The 19,947-nt window shown below is 41.3% G+C and overlaps 1 protein-coding gene across 1 annotated transcript; it reads left to right on the top strand.

Moving 5' to 3' along the window:
- The first annotated feature begins 6,798 nt into the window (after positions 1-6,798).
- On the top strand, positions 6,799-15,028 carry LOC145399021 (uncharacterized). Its single transcript, XM_080271750.1, has 7 exons — positions 6,799-6,822; positions 7,192-7,437; positions 8,071-8,256; positions 9,468-9,574; positions 11,254-11,334; positions 11,847-11,999; positions 14,701-15,028. The coding sequence occupies exons 1-7, from the start codon at positions 6,799-6,801 to the stop codon at positions 15,026-15,028; spliced, it is 1,125 nt and encodes a 374-aa protein (XP_080127876.1).
- The last annotated feature ends 4,919 nt before the right edge of the window (positions 15,029-19,947 follow it).

Below are 19,947 nucleotides of genomic sequence, written 5' to 3' on the forward strand. Positions count from 1 at the left end.
GGAGGAGGGAATGGTAATGGTGGGGGAGGGGAAGGGGAGGAGGGAATGGTAATGGTGGGGAAGGGGATGAGGGAATGGTGATGGTTGGGAAGGTGAGGGGAGGGGTAGTGGGCATAGTGCGGGTGGACAGGAAGGGGTGGAAGGAATGATGATGGTGGGGAAGAGGAAGGGATGGGATTGGTGACGGTAGGGGTAGAAGAGGGAACACCCAGAGGTAAGGGTGGAGGAATGGCCGGTGAGGGTGTGGGAGGAACACAAAGGAAAACAGACCGCAACAAAACTACTAATGCTCCTTTCGTGACTATTTTACAAGGAAAGCTAAAAAAATGATAACTTTTGTATTGCACGAGTGGTAAACAATGGTAGTAAAGCAAAGACAGGAGTTGTGAAGGGTGGAGGGAAGGGAGGGGAAGAAAGGTCGTCGGGAGGTGATGGGGGAGGGGGAGGGGGAGGGAGGGGAGGGACAAAGGGGCGACTTGGGTCCAAAGATAAGGGAGGTGGAAGGCGTGGGTGGCGGGGACGAGGTTTCCTGCGAAGTTGGTAACGGGAGAAGTATTTCTGAGGTGACATCTTTTTATATATCAGTCTTGCTGTTTCCTGGCAATTATATTTCTCCAAATGAAAATCTCTCGATGAAGATATAAAGACAGTCTCTTAATTAATTTCTCCAATATGTGACCTGCTTTGTGTTATATTTTGTATCATAAGAGTATTTTTTGACCAGAGATGAATATACTGGGTTGACATGAACACGTGCCCTACCTGTCTTCTTCCCGTACCGTCATCTCGTCGCTTTAGATGATTGCCCAACACTGCCTCCTCAGCGATCTAGTCTGCACCTTGATTCGTTCACTACAGTACGAGAATTATGATGAATTACCTATTATTATTATTATTAGTAGTAGTAGTAGTAGTATCATCATCATCACCCGGACCTCCTTTCTCACCCTAGGGCAGGGTGAGGAGTAGCAATGTCCAGACAGCCCAAGTTTGCCAAATCCAGTGGGCCATACTTCCATTCACTCATCTTTCAAGCCCCCGGAATCCTGGTTCTATCTGATACGCCAAAAACTTTCACCACATTCTGTAGCTTCACATAAACGTATCCGACAAAATGGTAGGTGGGGGCCGGGGGCGCCCATCATCCACTCACTCAATGTAGGGATGCCTTATGGTCTCTACGCTGAGTGACGAGCCAAATGCTTTCCTGTACCCAAGAAGCCATTTACTACGCTGGGTGGTAACCATATAACCGGGGTTTTTGGTCGGGTTAAGTGTCCCCCAGATTCCCCTATCTAAAATCACTTAATCATGGCAAACGATTCGGATTGTATTATTATTATATAATTATTTCTACTACTACTGCAACTACTATTACTACAACAATTACTACTACTACTTATAAATCGCTTTTATGCATATTAAGCCGCACACTTGGAACTGAAGGAGTTAGCCTCGTCCTCCACTGATCTCTTCACTACCAGGGGGATCTCTTAAAATGAATTAGATTATATGGCGGCAAAAGCAAAACACTCATCACAGTGAATGGCATAGTGTTCTTGTTATACATGCAACATACGCCGATAGTAGTAGTAGTAGTAGTAGTAGTAGTAGTAGTAGTAGCAGTAGTAGTAGCAGCAGTAGTAGTAGTAGTAATAGAAGTAGTAGTAGTAGTAGTAGTAGTTGTAGTAGAAGTAGTAGTAGTAGTAGCTGCAACCCCAGGCTCATCAAAGTGTGAACCCAGTGATCTCCAGGCTGAAACTACCCCTCCTGCAGTCCACCATCCTCCTTTCGGGGGGATACAGAGGTAGATGAGGTAAGTCTATATAACACGGCAGCTACACCGACCATTTATATCAGTGCCACCACATGAAGGCGTCCCTCTCCAGCACCACACCATTATGAAGATACAAACAACGTAGATTAGTAAATTGTAATACGCAAAATAACTCGCTACGGAAAAGGTGTTACGAAATGAGGCATGAGATTACGGCTCCCAGAAGATGACTCATAAGAGGCCAAACGGTACACTTCAGTTACCTATACTGCTCAATCTTATCTACCTTACTTAATCATATCAGTGGATGGTTCGGTACGTCATTACACATACCGCTGGAGAGAGAGAGAGAGAGAGAGAGAGAGAGAGAGTCTGGCAGTGGGAAAACTAATCCAAATAGTAATCAGACAGATCGCGTTTCAAACAGGATTATTTTTCCTTACACTCCGATGACGAATGCTTTATTTCAGTCTTGCTACCTTGAGATTATTATTATTATTATTATTATTAGTCAGACTAAGAGAAACTTTTAAAACTTTCAAACTGGATTGGTTTGATACGGCTTCCCCTTCAGCAACAGAAGCTTTTCCTATGCTGAGTAAAATCGTCTTTATATAGCAGGAATACGTATATAACTAGAGGAGTTAGTATAGCTCTCATAAACCCCTTCAGTATCTTCAGTAAAACTGTCTTATACTGCAAGAATAAACTAAATATTACACGATGTGGTTGAAGGGATGAGTAAAATCGTCTTTCAATGGCGAGGGTAAGCTGAATATTAGGTCATCAGCGTTATGGGGTTGTATGATAAATCGTCTTGCTACAGCAAAATACGTCACCGGGCTACATGGGTGAGAAAAATCGTCTTCATATAGCACAAATAACAAAATTCTCCCTCATCGGACTGAAGGTTAAAAAAAAAAAAATCGTCATATAATAAAAATAAAGGAAACACTAAGCCATCTAGTAGGAGGAGGGGAAAAAAAAAATCGTCTTCACAGAGTAAAACCAAAATACTACGTCCTTGGAGTGAAGGTATTAAACTGTCTGTTGCCCGGTGGAGCCAGGCTGTCTGCCAAGACTGTTTGTTTACACTTGGGTCCGGATTCCCGCCAGATAAGGAATTTTCTAGCATCTTCTCAGCGATTTATTTTGCGTATTACAACTTGCCATTCCCTCTTATGATATAAAAATACTTCTAATATTAATATACTCTGCATAAATAACGTACAGACGGATATTAACAAGCCGTATGGTATAATAAAATTGGTACGGAAAGGTGGCAGCGAACCCCAAAGAAAACGAGAATATGAGGCTGGTCATTTTTTCGTCGGCTCCCTAGTACCTTTTCCTAACCTGTTTATTTCTCCACATAGTGTGTTAATAAACCTGTGTCTATTATTTATGAAATCTATATCGATATAAAAAACATAATATAATAAAAGAAAATGGTAATGGTGTAGCATGCAAAATAAATCGTAAAGGGAGAGGTGCCAGACAGACTCCTAATATGAAACTAGACGTGTGGCTCGTGCCAGGCTATGTCGACACGCAGCCTAATTCGGTTCATATATAAATCTTTGACAAAAAAAATATATAAATAAAAATTATGTGCGCTTCTAACTGGTGAAAAAATCCTCTATATATTAATCAGTGAAAAAAAAAAAAAGCCCTGATACTAATCATAGGTACTGGAATTCATTAGATCAATTGATCAGAATCTTAATCTACTAATATACTCGTATTTTCTGAGTTATTACTGAATGAATACACACTCAGCAGGTTATTACTGAATGAATACACACTCAGCAGGTTATTACTGAATGAATACACACTCAGCAGGTTATATTCATACAATATTCCAAAGAGTGCGCCATTTGCAATACACACATCTGCTGTATCAGTCATCATCAGCAGTGTTGTTAGAGAATATTTACTTGAAATCTTTCACCATGATTCCTGAGTCAAGTCTCCAGTTCAATAAAACAGCTTTGTTGGTGGTTCTACATCGAGTTTGTGGGGAGGTTCGGTATGGTGACCTGTCGTCAAGACAGGGTACAACGGGCTACCCTGACACCGTCACTGTGCCCCGAATTCATGGTCCCAATACTACACTAATCAGTGACAAAAACAAACAAACAAACAAACGCCATACACTAACTATAAAAAAGAAACTCCATACACAAATCAGTGATGATAATAAATATAATCTCACACTCCATAAGCAAATTAATAAAGAAGGAAAATCTGTTCATTAAAATGCGCTAAACGGCGAGGGCGCTTGTTAGTCAATGCACTGGGCGATTTGCCTAAACTGGCAGTTGACCGGTGGAGCCAGGCTGTCTGCCGACCTGGTTTGTTTACCCTGGGAATGTGTCACGGGTGCCAGCCACTGTCGTCACAAACCTACTTCGGCTCATTTCCCCTCCGACAGTCACTGGAGGGAGGTGGCAAGCTGTTCCTACCTAACTATTTTGGCTATATGGATTATATTTATATTTTCCGAGTGACATTTACAAGGACAGGGATGAAGGGGGAGAATTTGACTAGGCAACACGGGAGGTTGGGGGTGGTGGGGGGTCGGGTGGAGAGGGCGGGTGTTTGGGAGGGGTAGGGCAACCACAGTCAACAGCGAGCAACACAGGCATACACACACGCACTCCACGACACACACACATCCTCTCTACCGGCCTGTGCACCTTGACTTATTTATCAGGTAAGCGACAACAGAGTGTCCTACACCTACCAATTACTTCTACAAAATTAGGCAGATAACTGAGCTTATTCATATAATTTTATTATTAAAATTTGTGCTTTCTTGGTGTGGCGTGGGTTACGTTCCTACTACTAGAGGGCAAATATGCAACTTGGTAGCTTATTTAACCCTTTGATGGGCAAGACCACCTCAGCTGATTATAACCATCCGGTGCTGCCAGCCAGATTGACACACAAACGTATGATCAGTTCACCCTTGTCTGTTTTTGCAGACCAAAATGGGAAACTCGGCCCTGTCCTTTCCATGTCCGTCCAGCAAACACAAACACTTACGCCTCGTTCGTGACAGTTCAGTATTATATACCTGCTCGCCCCTCAATACCATTATAGAAATAAAACTCCAAACATCCCTCTGATGCTAAAAATCTGATGGTATAAAAAAAATTATTGACGTAGTTGATCATTTTGACAGTGACGTCTTTATTTTTGTTACCATCGGACGATTTTCTTCAACCTGGTATTGGTCGATGGTTAAGGGTGTATTTTATTCATCTCAGAAAAAAAAAAAAAAAATCCCATGTTCAAGTTGCTGTAAACACCAGAGGGGAAAAAAAACGGCAATTCAGGTTCTTGGATTTTTTTTCCCCTTGAGTCCCAATTCTTGATTCGGTTAATCGAACCAGTCCCAATAAATCCTCCCAACTCTCCCCTTATACTTAACCCGCCTACTCCCTTCTCTCACTGATTATCCCGTTTCGTCACCAGCCTGATTCGTCACCAAAGATCCCGTATCGTCACCAAATCCCGTCAACAACCCGTTTCGTCACCTGAATATTTCAATACAAGGCAACACGCAATCTATACGCATAACCATTTCATTTTTTACACCTTAAGTAGAATCCAAACTGCTGTAACTTCACAAATATAACTTCATGCGGGTACAGAAACGTTTCTTTGAGCGAGACACGGCACTGAAATAAAGACACTAACTCAAAATAAAGATGGCACTCGTTTCGTTTCGCTTTGTCTCTACAGGCTCCAACATGCCTGCATGCGTCGGCCTTAGTCACCTAATGGCAGCTCTCCATGCTGCTCGATCTCTGGGAGCTTCCCTATTCAGTCCTTCATCCCTGAGGTCACGCTCATTGACTTCATCTCAGGTCTTTTTCGGTCTACCTCTCGCAAAGCTACCCCTTACGTTAACACTTCTCACTTGCGCAACCAAGTATCATCCCCCATCCTCTCCACATGCCCAAACCATCTCAATCTACCTCTTATCACAACACCATAACACTCTAGTCCCATCCTACCTCTCAACTCTCATCGTAAACCTTGTCCCCCAGGCTTCGCGGACTGCACATCCACCTAATCACTGTCATTTCTGTACGATTGAGGCAGGGAATATGCTTTTCCTTTACTGCCCAGGTCTCACTACCATACAGCATTACACTCCTAACATATGCCGCATACAAAGATCCTTTAGCACGGAAGGAGAGCCCTCTCAATGTCTGGAGTGGCAACAGCACCCTGAACTTCTTCCAATCACTCCTCACTCTAGGCATTCTAGCCACACCTCCAGCACATAACACTCTAAATCATAACAAAAAATATAATAAAGATATTGGCCAAAGTCTTGCGGTGCTCCCATTAAAAAATGCTGAACTACAATCTGCTGAAATAAATATGATACTAGGCCACCAAGATGGTTTGTTTATATTGACAGTGACCTCCTGCAAGGGCAGCAACTCGTTTCGGTCCAAAATCCACTGGTCCCAAAGTTGTTCCGCTTAGGTTTGGTTATCTTAGGTCAGTCTGGGTTAGATTAAGTTACCTTAGGTCAGGTTGGGTAAGATTAGGTTTGGTTAAGTCTATACAAACGAAACGACTGGTGACGGACTGACTTTGGGGACGAATCGATCTCAAATCATTACAGGGACGAAAACCACTCTGCGGCGGTTTGGTTGTAAAATTGTTTACTTAATACCTTCATGATTAAGCATCTCAGCAAGTTTTACAAGCTATCACGATAATAATTACGCTATAGTTTAGGGAGAAAATACTGCCAATTATACGTATGGGAGTCCTCCTAAATATTCACCAAAATATCATGATGTTCATATAATTTTTACACTAATGACCCCCTACCTCCCTGGCCAGGTGAAGAAGTTATCATGGAGGCAACAGAGGGCGTGATGGAGCAGCCTATGGAGGTGGTGGAGGAAGTGGAGGTGGAGCAGGGGGGCGCCGCGCCACCTCCTTCAGAGGACGCGATGCTGCAGGAAGGACTGGTAGGTCTGGCAGGGGAGATGGGGAATACTTATACTGTACATGTAGGTTGATTGGCAGGGGAGGGAACAATGCAGATAATTATATACATATAGATAGATGCATAAACTGTAGACAGGAAGTAGATTAACAGGTATAGACAGATATATGTATAGGCAGATATAAAGAGAAGTATGTATGTTATATGCCTACCAACTTCCTAATCTAGCTTATCAGTATACTCACCTGTTTATCAATGTACAGTGCATAGTACATATGGTGTACAGAATATCTGTCTAGGGTTTGTACTTATATTTACTATGTTAATCTAAACCACCCCTATATTTCATTCAATTTATAGAGTAACTATCAGCGTTTCATGTTTACCTATCATTCTACCTATCACACTCCCTAACCCACAAATCCTCCCACAGGACGCGCTCGGCTTTGACAAAAACTCCCGGCGAAGCTCCCTTGGGGCCGACTCCGTATTAGACCAGGACTTCAGCGAGGATGGAGGGTTGTTGGAGGGGGCAGGGGAGGGCGAGGCTGGTGGCTGCCCCTACCTGAGCCCCCTGGACGCCGTGCTGGCCCTGCAATACGCCGACGATTTGTTTGCCAGCAGGAAGGACATGGAGGCGCGATTCCATCCTGTTAATTGTATGGCAGACCAGCCCCAGGTGACCATGGAATTATGTCTCGGTTTTCATATCACACTAGTGGGAACTGGTCTAATGTAAGAATTATATCCACATAATGAAAAGCTGTTCATGCAAAAGGTCTGACTTAGATCTCACCTGAATAAAATAATAATAATAATAATAATAATAATAATGATAATAATAAAAACTTCCATAGGTGGGTATATTTCTTACATATGAACTCTATAAGGTTTCCAATGTTTGAAGGACCTTCGGTGGGTCAGTAGTCAAGCTGTCGCCACCCGCTTTACAAGCGCTCTGGGATCGACTCTCAAGCCGTGATGGGCATTTAAAGTGGGTGCTCGTTCAAGTGTGGAAATGTTGGCATATGTTTTCCACCTGTCCACTAATATCAATGCCATAAGTTCTTAACACACACACAGTGCACCTTCACATGCACTACTCACCACAGGCACACCTTCCTGATTCCTATTTGACCAGCATGTGAAAGAGATGCCTGTAAGCTAGGACTGATATATATGCACGTTGTTACCTTAATCTGTGCCTGTCTATTGTCTGTCTGCCTGTTGTTCATGCTTGAAGACAACAGTTCGGTCCATTTTAATTTTGTGAGGTGCAGTTCGGTCCAGTTCAACTTTATTTTCTGCCTAGGTGACGGAGTACATGAGGTGCACGCTGGTCCACTGGCTGATCAAGGTGAACCAACAGCTACAGTTCGGTCCAGAGACAGTGTTCGTGGCGGTGAACCTGGCGGACCGGTTCCTGGCCCTCACCCCGTTGGCCCAAGACTGCCTTCAACTCCTCGCCGTCTCAGCCCTGTTCCTCGCCGCTAAAATGGTGCGTTAGGGTGTTTAGGAGTGTGCTCTGGGGAGTGCAGAACTGTACTGAGGAGAGCTGGGGTGTGTGAAGGTGTAGTGAGGTGTGCCTAGGTGCTGAAATGTGCTAGGGTGCGTTCAGATGAGACAATAGGCGTTATGATACATGGAATACGCACTGGGGTATATGGATAGGTGTGCTGATGTATTTAACTATGTACTGGATGTATTAGTGTCAACAGGGGTGTCTGTGTGGAGGGGTAAATACGTATCAGGGTGTTTGGATAAGTTGGAGGTGCATTAAAGTGTTTGGAAACATGTATAAAGGTCCATGGATAGCTTATGGATAGACGGATAGATGCTCTGAGGCTGTCGAGGAGCGCTGGAGTGAAACGAGAGGGTGTGGGGATTTATGAATGTGCTGGGATGATCTGCGATACGTTGAGATGTGCTGTGATGTGCTAAGGTATTGGAACATGAGTGTGGGAAGATGTCACAGTGTGCTTACCCTAACCTGACAGATCCGTAATCCCTTTCTGCTCGACTAATGGCCAAGTGTAGTTAGATCAGACGGCTCCACATTCTAGTAACCAAGGAGACTAATTCCAACCTCATGATACAAGCTTAACGAATTTCATGCAAGCACGTCTTAGTATTCACGTTATAGGAGTGGCCTAGTAAAGTCAGATGGAAAAAAAAAAAAGTAATGCATAAAGACTACACAAATTCATACCTTGACTATGAAAACGATGTGCTCTTCATTGTCCGTGTACTCCTTTAGCTCTTGTTCGTGTCCTTGTTTAACTCTTGTCCTTGTAACTCATGTCCTTGTTTAACTCTCGCCTTTGTCACTGTTTAACTCTTGCCCTAGTCCTTGTTTACTCTAGCTTTTGCCCTTGTTTAACTCTTGCCTTTGTCCTTGTTTAACTCTTGCCTTTGTCCTTGTTTAACTCTTGCCTTTGTCCTTGTTTAACTCTTGCCCTTGTCCTTGTTTAACTCTTGCCTTTGTCCTTGTTTAACTCTTGCCCTTGTCCTTGTTTGACTCTTGCCTTTGTCCTTGTTTGACTCTTGCCCTTGTCCTTGTTTAACTCTTGCCCTTGTCCTTGTTTAACTCTTGCCCTTGTCCTTGTTTAACTCTTGCCCTTGTCCTTGTTTAACTCTTGCCCTTGTCCTTGTTTAACTCTTGCCTTTGTCTTTGTTTAACTCTTGCCCCTGTCCTTGTCCTTCGTGCAGGAGGAGAGTGCAGTGCCGGGCATCAGGGAGCTGGTCACCATCTGCGGGGGGACATACAAACACCATCATTTCAGGCGCATGGAGGTCCTGATTCTCTCCAAGCTGCGGTAAGTCCTCCAAGGGGTTACTATGTTCTCTTTAATTACTCTCTTTAATTACTCTCTTCTCTTTAATTACTCTATTCTCATTAACTACAGTTCTTTCACCCTAACCCTTTGAGACCAGGGAAGTTTTTTTTTTTTTATCGTTATGTTCTGGCCATTCTCTGACGATTTTCTTAAGCTTAGGACAGACTTTTTTCGAACTGGAGAGGTTAGATATGACACTGATAAACCCCTTCAGTACGAGAGGCCTGTCTGAAGTTGAGTGAAATCGTCTGGCAGCAGCCGAAAATAAACTACGAAAAAAGTTACCCAGATTCAGTGTTAAATTGGACCAGATTTCCGTCCCTTTTCGGCTCATTTCCCGTAGCTCACTGAGAGGGGAAGATATCACTATGATTGTTATATCCTTTCCATATCACTTCTTCGTGACTTGCATCATCTTTCAGTTTTAATCTGTTAAGTTCAGTATTCAAGGAGAAGAGACTTTAATTTTAGGTCAAGTTAGAGTTTTATGGGTACAGGCGTAAAACTGCCATCTCCATCTTGACTGCTGTGCTCTAACAAAGGAAAAAAAAATATTAAATTAGGGTGTTAGTCACGAAGAAGTGCTAAGGAAAGCATGTAAGCCGTTGTGTTGTTCTCTTCTACCGCTGAGCTACGGGAAACAAGCAATAAAAGGATGAAAAAAACACAAACTGAGGTGTTCTGGATGAACTGGAGGGGAAGGTGGGGATGCAAAGGAGGCAAAGTGGAGGAATCCATCAGGAAAGGCGGCTTGGAGGGACGGGAGGGTTGGCGGGGGGAGAGGAGTGGATAAAACTGAGTCTGTGAGGGTGGTAGGAGAGAGTGGATAGGAAGAAGTGGAGGAGGTAAGGTGGAGCAGTATACGTGAAGATGGTTTATAGTGGCTGGAGGGACAGAAGAAAAAGTACAATGGGGCATGGTGGAGGATTATGAGGGAGTGTGCCTTGGACTGGGGAAAGGGGCTTGAGAGGAGGAACGGAATGATGATAAAGTATGAGGTGGACCCTACGAGGAGGAAGGACACGAGGGGATAGTTTGAGGCACACCATTAAAGAAAGTCCATGGAAGTTAATCTCCATATTTTGATCACACCAATACAAAAAGTCTATGGAATTTAATCTCCACATTTCTTAAATCTTATCCCTTGGCGTTGACGACAGCCTCCTTAGCTGAACAAAATCATCTCAAGAACAAAATGAAGACGTGATGGTAGTTATGGGACTATACTCTTTTTACTCAAACTTGGCCGAAAACTGCCATCCATCCACCTAAAATACTGATTTGCAACAACAGAGTAAAACAAGAATATAGTACTAGTCATGAAGAAATGCTATGGAAAGGATGTAGAGCCGCAGTGTAGTCTTTTTCTGCACTTCAACTATGTAGTACCACTAAAATATGATGCCAGTCACGAAGGTGTGCTGTGGGAAGGATGTGGTGCAGCAGCATCGTCTTTTTCTACCGCTGACCTGCGTGATATAATTTGCAAAAGGACGAAAATCCTGGGCCAAATTAGAATAAAAACAGTGTAAATAGCCACTGCACTAGAGAGGTTGGTGTGTGTGTTCATAATGCGTGTGTGTTCAAAGTCTGCGTGGTCAGATTGTTTCATAAGTCTCCACCTTAGTGAAAGATGGTAACGAGTGTGTTACTTGCAGGTTCGCACTGTACGGGCCCACCACCTGGTTCTTCCTCAACCACCTGGCGCTCAAGGCTTCCCAGCTGGGCGTCATAGACAGGTAATGTACAGTTCCGGGCAAGAAAATCGATCCACTTTTTCGTGGAACAATTACGAAACTCTTATACAGTACTCTGAATTTTTTTCATGCCTCTGTTTCTCTTCTGTGAAAAAAAAAAAAAATCACCAGTTTCCCTTCTCGTGGACGCGTTGACAATCATCCTCAAGAATCTGAAAAGCAAACAAACAAGCAAACAAACGCATTACCGGTGTTTGCTCGTTTGGAATGCGAGACCAAATTTTCAAAGACACTGGGGAAAGCAGGATGAGAGGAGACATGAGTTCTGCTGCCAACAATACACCATGGTTAACGGCAACTGTGTACCATATTTGTATTGTATTATACTGTGTATCGTATTGTCATATTGTGGATCATACTGTGTACCGCATATGTATTCTCAGATTGTGGGTCGCATGCCTATCATAATGTCATTTTGTATCTCATATTGTGGGTCGCAAGTCTATCATATTGTCATCCTCTATCTTCTTTTCATTTGTGTATCGTACTGTCAGACGTGTGTTAGGTGTGGCCAAGTACATGGCTGAGACGTGTTTGAGCAGCTACGAGGTGACACAGTTCTGGCCCAGTGTACAGGCGGCGGGGGCACTCCTGGCGGCACTGCACATCATACCAGCACCACCACTGGCACTCGCTACACGATGCCTGTGAGTCCAAAGGTTATCACTGAAGTCCTTCACCCTTATCTTCACAGTAACAGAACCTTTGTTGTATTCTTGCTATATTATCGCTGTACTGTCTTCTTCGTTTTTGCTTGCTATATTATTTCTAAACTACCATTTTCTTTTTACCTTTCTATATTATCACTGTTCTGTTCGGTTTAGGATATATTTAAACTTAGAGGGGTCCTAGTGGTAGCCTGTCTCTGGTTGAAACACAGATTTATAATGTTCCCAGTTCGTTCTCTTCAGGTCAAGACAAATTTACATCTCTCACAACATTGTACATCAATCAATCAATCAATCATTTCCTGTGGCACCCTCGGGGATGCATAGGGCCTCGATGAACTCACACCACCACATCCTATCTTGTGCTAACTCCTCAAGATCTCCCCAACACTCATCTCCAGCTTCCCGTCTCATTGTCCTCACCCACGTCTCTTTTGGCCTTCCTCTACCTCTCCTACCAAGTGCCACCCACCCTGGTGTACCTCGTACTATTCCCTGTCTCCTATACACATGTCCTAGCCACTTCCATCGTGAGAACCTAACATATTCATCGACCGGCTGCACTCCCGTTATTTCTCTAATTCTACTATTTGGTATCCTTTCCCACCACTTAACTCCTAATATTCTTCTAAGTGCTTTGTTTTCAAACACCAAGAATTTATTTTCCATAGTCACTGTGCTGTACCAAGACTCGTGTCCATAAATTAAGATACTCCTAACCATTACCTTATAAAGTTTGATTTTTGTATGCACAGAAAAATTGTTATTATTCCAAATATTTTTAAGCATTCCCATTGCCTGATTAGCCTTCTTTAACCTTTCCTCGAATTCAAAGTTCAAAGAACCATCCTTGGCTAAATAAGTACCTAAATATTTAAACCTATCAACTTGCTTTACAACCATACCTCCAATTACACATTCCTGCGCATTTTCCATATTCATATTGATTATTTCAGTTTTTCCACAATTAATAACCAAACCCACCTTGCGACCTTCACTCACCAAACAGTCCAACACTCTCTGCATCTCTTTTGGCCCATCACAAATCAAAACTATATCATCTGCATAATCTAAATCCAAAAGTTTCCTGTTCTCTCCCCAAAGTATACCTGCACCGGTTTCTGTTCCAACGCGTTTCATAATGTAATCAATGACCAATATAAATAGTAAAGGCGATAGAACACCACCTTGAATTACTCCGGACTTTACTTCAAACGAATCACTCAGACAATCATCAACCATCACTTTACAAAATGTGTCCTCATGCATGTTCATAATGACCCTCACAAACTCCTCTGGTATTCCATAATGTCTCATGATCTTCCCCATAGTCTCTCTCGAAACACTATCAAAAGCCTTTTCAAAATCAACAAAACAAAGACTTAACGGTACTCTCATTTCATTAACTTGCTGCATCAAATGCCTAACTATAAAGATCTGATCATTGCAACCACGTCCCTTTCTAAAACCAGCCTGTTCATCCCTCAGAATACCCTCAACCACCGGCTCCAACCTATTTAACAACACTCTACTGAAAACTTTCAAAGCTATCGGTGACAAAGAGATTCCCCTCCAATTACCACATTCACTCAGGTCTCCCTTCTTCGGAACTTTAACAATTACACCATTCTTCCAAACTGATGGTAGTAACCCCGTCACCCATATCTTACTGAATAGCTTGGTCAAGATCATTATTAATCTATCCCCCTCCACTTTAAACATTTCCGGAAATAAACCATCCACCCCTGGTGCCTTATTATTCTTTAACTGTTTTACTGCTTTCTCCACTTCTGCAAGCCTCAACTCTTCTGTTTCTATATTTAAATCTTCCTGAGCAGACGGTATATCCTCTTCTGGTGGTATTGGTCTATTAAGAACTGTCTCAAAATGCTCTTTCCATCTATTTTTAATATCTCCATCTTTTGTCAATAAATTTCCTTCCCTGTCTCTAACTGGTATTTCCTTGCGTTTACCTGCATTACCACTCAGTTCTCTAATCGATTCATATGCTATTCTTTGACTCTGTCCATCATTTTGTTTATGTAGATGAAATAAGAACATCCAAACTTTCTCACACCAAGCATAATAAAAAGGTAACTGCGGTAGGTTTGGTGACTAAACAAGAACACAGTAAAAAAAAAAAAAATCAGAGAAGCTATTACATACCTCATTAAACATTTGCTACTTGATACACATGCTCGACACATATTCACTCTTCAAAAAGAAATTCTAAAGCTTTTCTAAACTACATGATATACCGGTACAGTTCGTGATTATAATGTTATTCACGCAGTGCAGAAAAGATCCTAAGCTACACAAAACTGATCTACATCCACTGTGGAACTCTGGCTACGGCCTCCTTTTATCCAGAGAAAGAGGTAGATGGTAAAAAGGAACAGTGAGGAAAAGGGTATATGGTGAAATGGGACAGTGACTCACAACTATAAGAAGTAGATAAAGTTGCAGTCACGAATATCACTTCACCTTTTAGTAGAACAGTTATGAAACCCTTGCACAGTACTGTATTTAGAAGAGCTTGTTGAGTTCATAAGACTGTATCACTAGGTTTTGCAAGCCACTGTTCACTGTCTCGTTCTTTATCGTTAAGAAATGGATCTATAACAGTGCCCAGAATAGTGTCTTTGAATTATCCACTAAGCGCTTGAACCCATCCCGGCAGACTGAGCGAGTTGTACAGTAGTGCTGAACAGGAGGAGGCTCGAGTGTGTTCCTCCATCATGGTCCACTACATGGCCCCCTTCTTGGAGTCCCTGGCCATTCCCTCCAGCACCCCCATGGCCAGTCCTCACCCCAGCCCTAGCCCTCACTCCAATACCACCACCAGTCCTCACCCCAGCTACCTGCACGACCATCATCAACATGAACCACAATATGAACTCCACGAACTGCCAAAGTCTCCAGGCGAGCAACAACATCAACTATCAGGTTCTCAACACGAAGAGGCCACAGAAACAAAAGACAGTCAAGCAATTGCCACTCCATCGTAGATTTGATATCACGATGCGAGAGAAAAAGTGGTATTTGGTGTTAAGTGACAAGCCCAAATATTGAGTTCCCTGAGCCATGACACGCATTTATAGTTGAGGTTGTTTTAGCGTATATAAGAGACTGGTCTGATTCACAAAATAACTTGTATCATTTAGACTCATTGTTTTTGCAAGATCAAGACAAAGATGCTGCTGTCTCCCTGTCCTTGCAAAAACAAAATACGTTAACAAGAAATTGACTAAACTTCTGTTTCTAAATGTAAGAAAACCTAAATAGTGTGTAATGACCTTAGCTTTTCAAAAACAATATTTAGGATAAGGAACTGACAATAAGTTTGCTTGAGAATCAGTCCTGGCTAACTGAACCACGGACCTACCTTATGATAGCGGAATTTTTTTATTTAGCGAATCTGAGGTAGGCGGCTCAACAGAATGCGAATTTGGCAACAAGACTGCTAAATCTGTTTTATCTGAAACCCTCTCTTATATACGACGCGATGCTCTGCCGCGATAAATACAAAGTTCAAGTAACCTATTGTGCATTTGAGGTGGACGGATTCAGCCAGACTGTTAATGTGTTAGTGATGAGTGAGTTACCCCTCAACGTTGGCTCAATGTTGATGTTAAGTTCGTTATTGTTGTCATTCTTGTTGTTGTTGATGTTGATGCAGGTGTACAAATTTAAACCTTGCCTGCTACCTTTGAGCGTACATATATAGACCCGTATCCTCGCTAACACACGTGGTCTCATAGCAATTTTTCATCAATCATGTTGCAAATTACTATTACTATTTTCTTGTTATTCACAGCTGAGATATAATAATCTGGATATCAACACACTTTGCATTAGTAACATACTCGAGGATAAAGTGTAAGAGGCAACACCATTCGCTAACAACTACAGTATATCAGTGAGAAATTGGCTCCATAGATGTACTAAGGTGAGATATATGTCTGGTGATCTAAAAGTCCAAAATGCAAGTCGGGGGTAAAGGTAGTGTTATATGCATTGTTTTGTCTCCACTGAGGTCATACTGTGGTCACCTGTGCTAAAATTTTCTGGACTACACTAGCGTAATCATGGTCCCCTACACTTCACCAGAGTTAAGAAGGGGAAGAATGTTTTATAACGTTTGCTGGATACTATCATAGGAATTTAAATCTGTACACAACGTTGCTTTATAAACAGCAGTATTATGGGAACGTAATTAGAAAACTGAAAATGTACATAATTTCAGTAATGGATGTAATTTGTTCATACAGGTACTCACATCATTATAGAATAAGGTTCGACGCCACATCTTGTAATGAGTGACTTTTGCTGACAATTTGCTTAACTACCTTTACTCGTACGGATCCCTCTTTCCACGTCAAATCACCCTCCCTCATATGCTGCCCTGCCTTATATCACGACTTTCCTCTCGCCCTTCCCTTACTACCCTGTTAGCTCTGTCACGGTGTTAGTCTCTTATCCTCCACGTACTGCCTATGGTCGAATCACCGTAAACCACAAAACTACTTCCTTCCATACATTCAAAGTTGGTGAAATATGAGTGAAATTTCAGTCGCTTCAGTGATTCTCCTTTACATAATTTACGAGGACTTAGAGGACTCCAAAAAAGGTTAACGATACTTACCATCATCGCCCTGTAAAAAAAAATAAAAAAATAAAAAAAATAAAAAATAAGCCGAACAAAAACGTCTGTAAAAGGACTGAATGGGTTAATAAGCTACTCTTTTCGTATCTTTATTATAACTGTTACTCTTTGCCTATGTTTCTCTTTTCCTTTATTAAAACAGTCACTCATTTAGAATATTTATCATAATGTTCACTCTTTTTATGTTTATTGTAATCTTCACTCTTTTCATGTCTTTATTATAACTCTTCCCATCTTTATTATAATCACTCTTTTCTTATCTTTATTATAATCACACTTTTCCTATCTTTATCATAATCACTCTTTTCATATCTTTATTAAAATCACTCTTTTCCTGTCTTTATTACAATCACTCTTTTCCTGTCTTTATTACAATCACTCTTTTCCAATCTTTATAATAATCAGTCTTTTCATATCCTTATTATAATCGCTCTTTTCCTGTCTTTATTACAATCACTCTTTTCCTATTTTTATAATAATCACTCTTTTCCTATCTTTATTATAATCGCTCTTTTCATATCCTTATTATAATCGCTCTTTTTCTGTCTTTATTATAATCACTCTCTTCCTGTTTTTATTATAATCGCTCTTTTCCTATCTTTATTACAATCACTCTTTTCCTATCTTTATTACAATCACTCTTTTCCTATCTTTATTATAATCACGCTTCTCCAATCTTTATTGTAACTTTTCTTTATTATAATTTTACTATCTTTATTATATGTAAACTTCCCAATGATATATTGAATTCCACCACTGCTCAGGTAATTTTCATAGGTTAAGATAAATTACTGTTAAGAAGAAAATATATGTAAATACTATAGTAGGCCAAAGTTATTTTTTTACTAATAATATAATTTCAGAATCTATTGTTAAAGTATGGATTTATTTACGTTTAACCACAGGTGTTATTACTAAAGATGAAAAGTTATATGTAATTAGGTTAGTTAAGGACAGATTTATTTTTTACTAATATATCCGAGTCTATTGTTTATGTCAAAGTATGGATGTATTTAAATTTAACCACAGATGTTACTATTACTAACCTTATTAATAAAGATAAAACAGGTCCTTTAGTTTATCATAATTTATCCTCAGGGAAAAAATATGACTTTTCTTCTTTATCTTTCTTGCCTTCTTTTCTTCCTTTATTTTCCGACTCGCTCTTGGCCAAATAAAATCGTTATGAAATGCCGTAAATAAAGCAGAGGTGCGCCTACCATGAGTTTAACCCCATCACTACGATTACTTTATATCAGTGTTCCTACAGCCAGATGATTTGATGCAGCTTGGAGGCTTGTCGATTTAGAAGTGTAAGATACGGCATTAACTTTCTTTCTTTCGTTTTTTTTTTTTTTTTTAACACGACGGAAAAAGACTAAAGCACTCTAAAACATATTTAATCTGCTACCTAACTATCTATTGCCAGACGCCTTAATCCCGTAAAGGGTGGCCACAAACAAATCGCCTCCATGTCCCCCTGCTCCCCGCCATTTCATTGCCCTGCTCCCAACTCACTCCTCCCCCCCTCTCATATGCCTCTCCACTTCATCCCTCCATCTCATCCTTGGCCTCCTAGGGTAAAAAATAGGACGAAACAAAATAATCATTCATTCACTCTACAGTAATATATTTCACAGTAGCAGCAGAGGTGTTTGTTACTTAGAATCACACACCATAGCGAAATACAAAGAAACACGACACAAGGAAATATAAACACTACTTACATACTGGAATTACAAACAGCGAAAACGAGAAACACGACAAAGAAACACTGCTTAGATACGAGAATTACACGACAAAGCAAAACATAAAGAAACACGACTTAGATCAAACACCATCTACGCAATACACTCAGAGTAAGAAGCCAGTACATAAGCTGTACTTGTTTTCCTGAGGGAATATTGTCAATTAAGAGGGCGTCATCGAACTGAAAGGGCTAATTACGGCGATCTCTACCTTCCTGACCAGGTATGAAAAGTCTCTCCGAAGTTTAATAGTTTGCAGATAAAAAAGAAAAAGACAAGTCTGGAGAAAAATATATAAAATGATATGACTGTAGTGGAGGTTAAAAGAGTGACATTCAGACACAGAGACACACTACTCTGATCTCGTTTCCCTGCACCAATATTTGTAACCATATTTCTTTGGCGATCTAACCTACCGTGGGTATGGGTGAAGGACATTTGGTACGCCCTACCCACGAAGCCACCCACCGGAACTAATATATACAGGGCAAAAACTAGACGCCACGATAGCAACCAACACGAGGATAACGCATGCACATTCCTACGTCAGGATGGTGAGTGGATGAGAGTTGGATCCGTCTCCCTACTCTGGTATTATCACCACCACCACCACCACCACCATCACCACCACCACCATCAGCAGCAGCAGCATTCAGCATATTCCAACCCATCATCATCATCATTATTACCATTATCATCATCAATGTAATCCATCATCATCATCATCATCATCAACATCACCGTCGTCATCATTCTAATCCATCATAATCATCATCATCACCATCATGATCATTCTAATCCATCATCATCATCATTCATCATAGTCCAAAACCACAATAACATCATAACATCAACATCGCTAGCCATCATCATCATCATCAGTACTTTATGCGTTAACAATACAAGGCCTTGTAATGGCAACCTACTGTACCCGCCAACAAGAGAACAACACCTACGCATTCCGGTGTCAGTCTGATTGCTGATAACGTCCTTCTGTTCAGAGGTCAGACGTCTCAATCCTATAAAGGGGTGGCCACAAACAAATCGCCTCCATGTCGCGCTGTCCCCTGCCATTCCGCTGCCCTCCCCCCAACTTACACCCCTCTCTCATATACCTCTCTACTCCATCCCTCCATCTTATCTAATTCACTCTGATAACAGTTGAAATTAATGAAGTCTATGGCCACTAGTCTGGTCATATAACAAGGCTCCCTAACATCTCTTCCTTAGCGATTTATTTCTGGGTATCGCTGGTTAATATCTCTTTGCATGTTATCTATGTAGAGTATGGCGATATTAGAATGAATTACGTAACACGGAGAAGGTCAGAAAGGAGTAATAAGGAAAATAAATCGTTAAGGAGAAGGTGTTTGGGAGCTTCCTTAACCGACGAGAATATGGGCCTTGAGCTGAACAAAATCGCTTGGAACAAAAAATAAATAAATAAATAAAGACACAAAACGTCATCAAAATTGAGGGAAAAGAGCTTAGTATTATAATTCACTTTAAAGAA

Source organism: Coenobita brevimanus, chromosome 47 (assembly GCF_032717465.1).
Source record: "Coenobita brevimanus isolate Jiangsu-jjx chromosome 47, ASM3271746v2, whole genome shotgun sequence".
Taxonomy (NCBI): Eukaryota; Metazoa; Arthropoda; class Malacostraca; order Decapoda; family Coenobitidae; genus Coenobita; species Coenobita brevimanus.

Bases quoted from the DNA above. Each gene is read 5' to 3' on its own strand.
- LOC145399021 (XM_080271750.1), top strand. From the start codon at position 6,799: ATGGGGAATACTTATACTGTACAT. The intron at 11,335-11,846 runs GTAATGTACAGT...TCGTACTGTCAG, and splicing joins CAGCTGGGCGTCATAGACAG to ACGTGTGTTAGGTGTGGCCA. The intron at 12,000-14,700 runs GTGAGTCCAAAG...CCATCCCGGCAG, and splicing joins GCACTCGCTACACGATGCCT to ACTGAGCGAGTTGTACAGTA.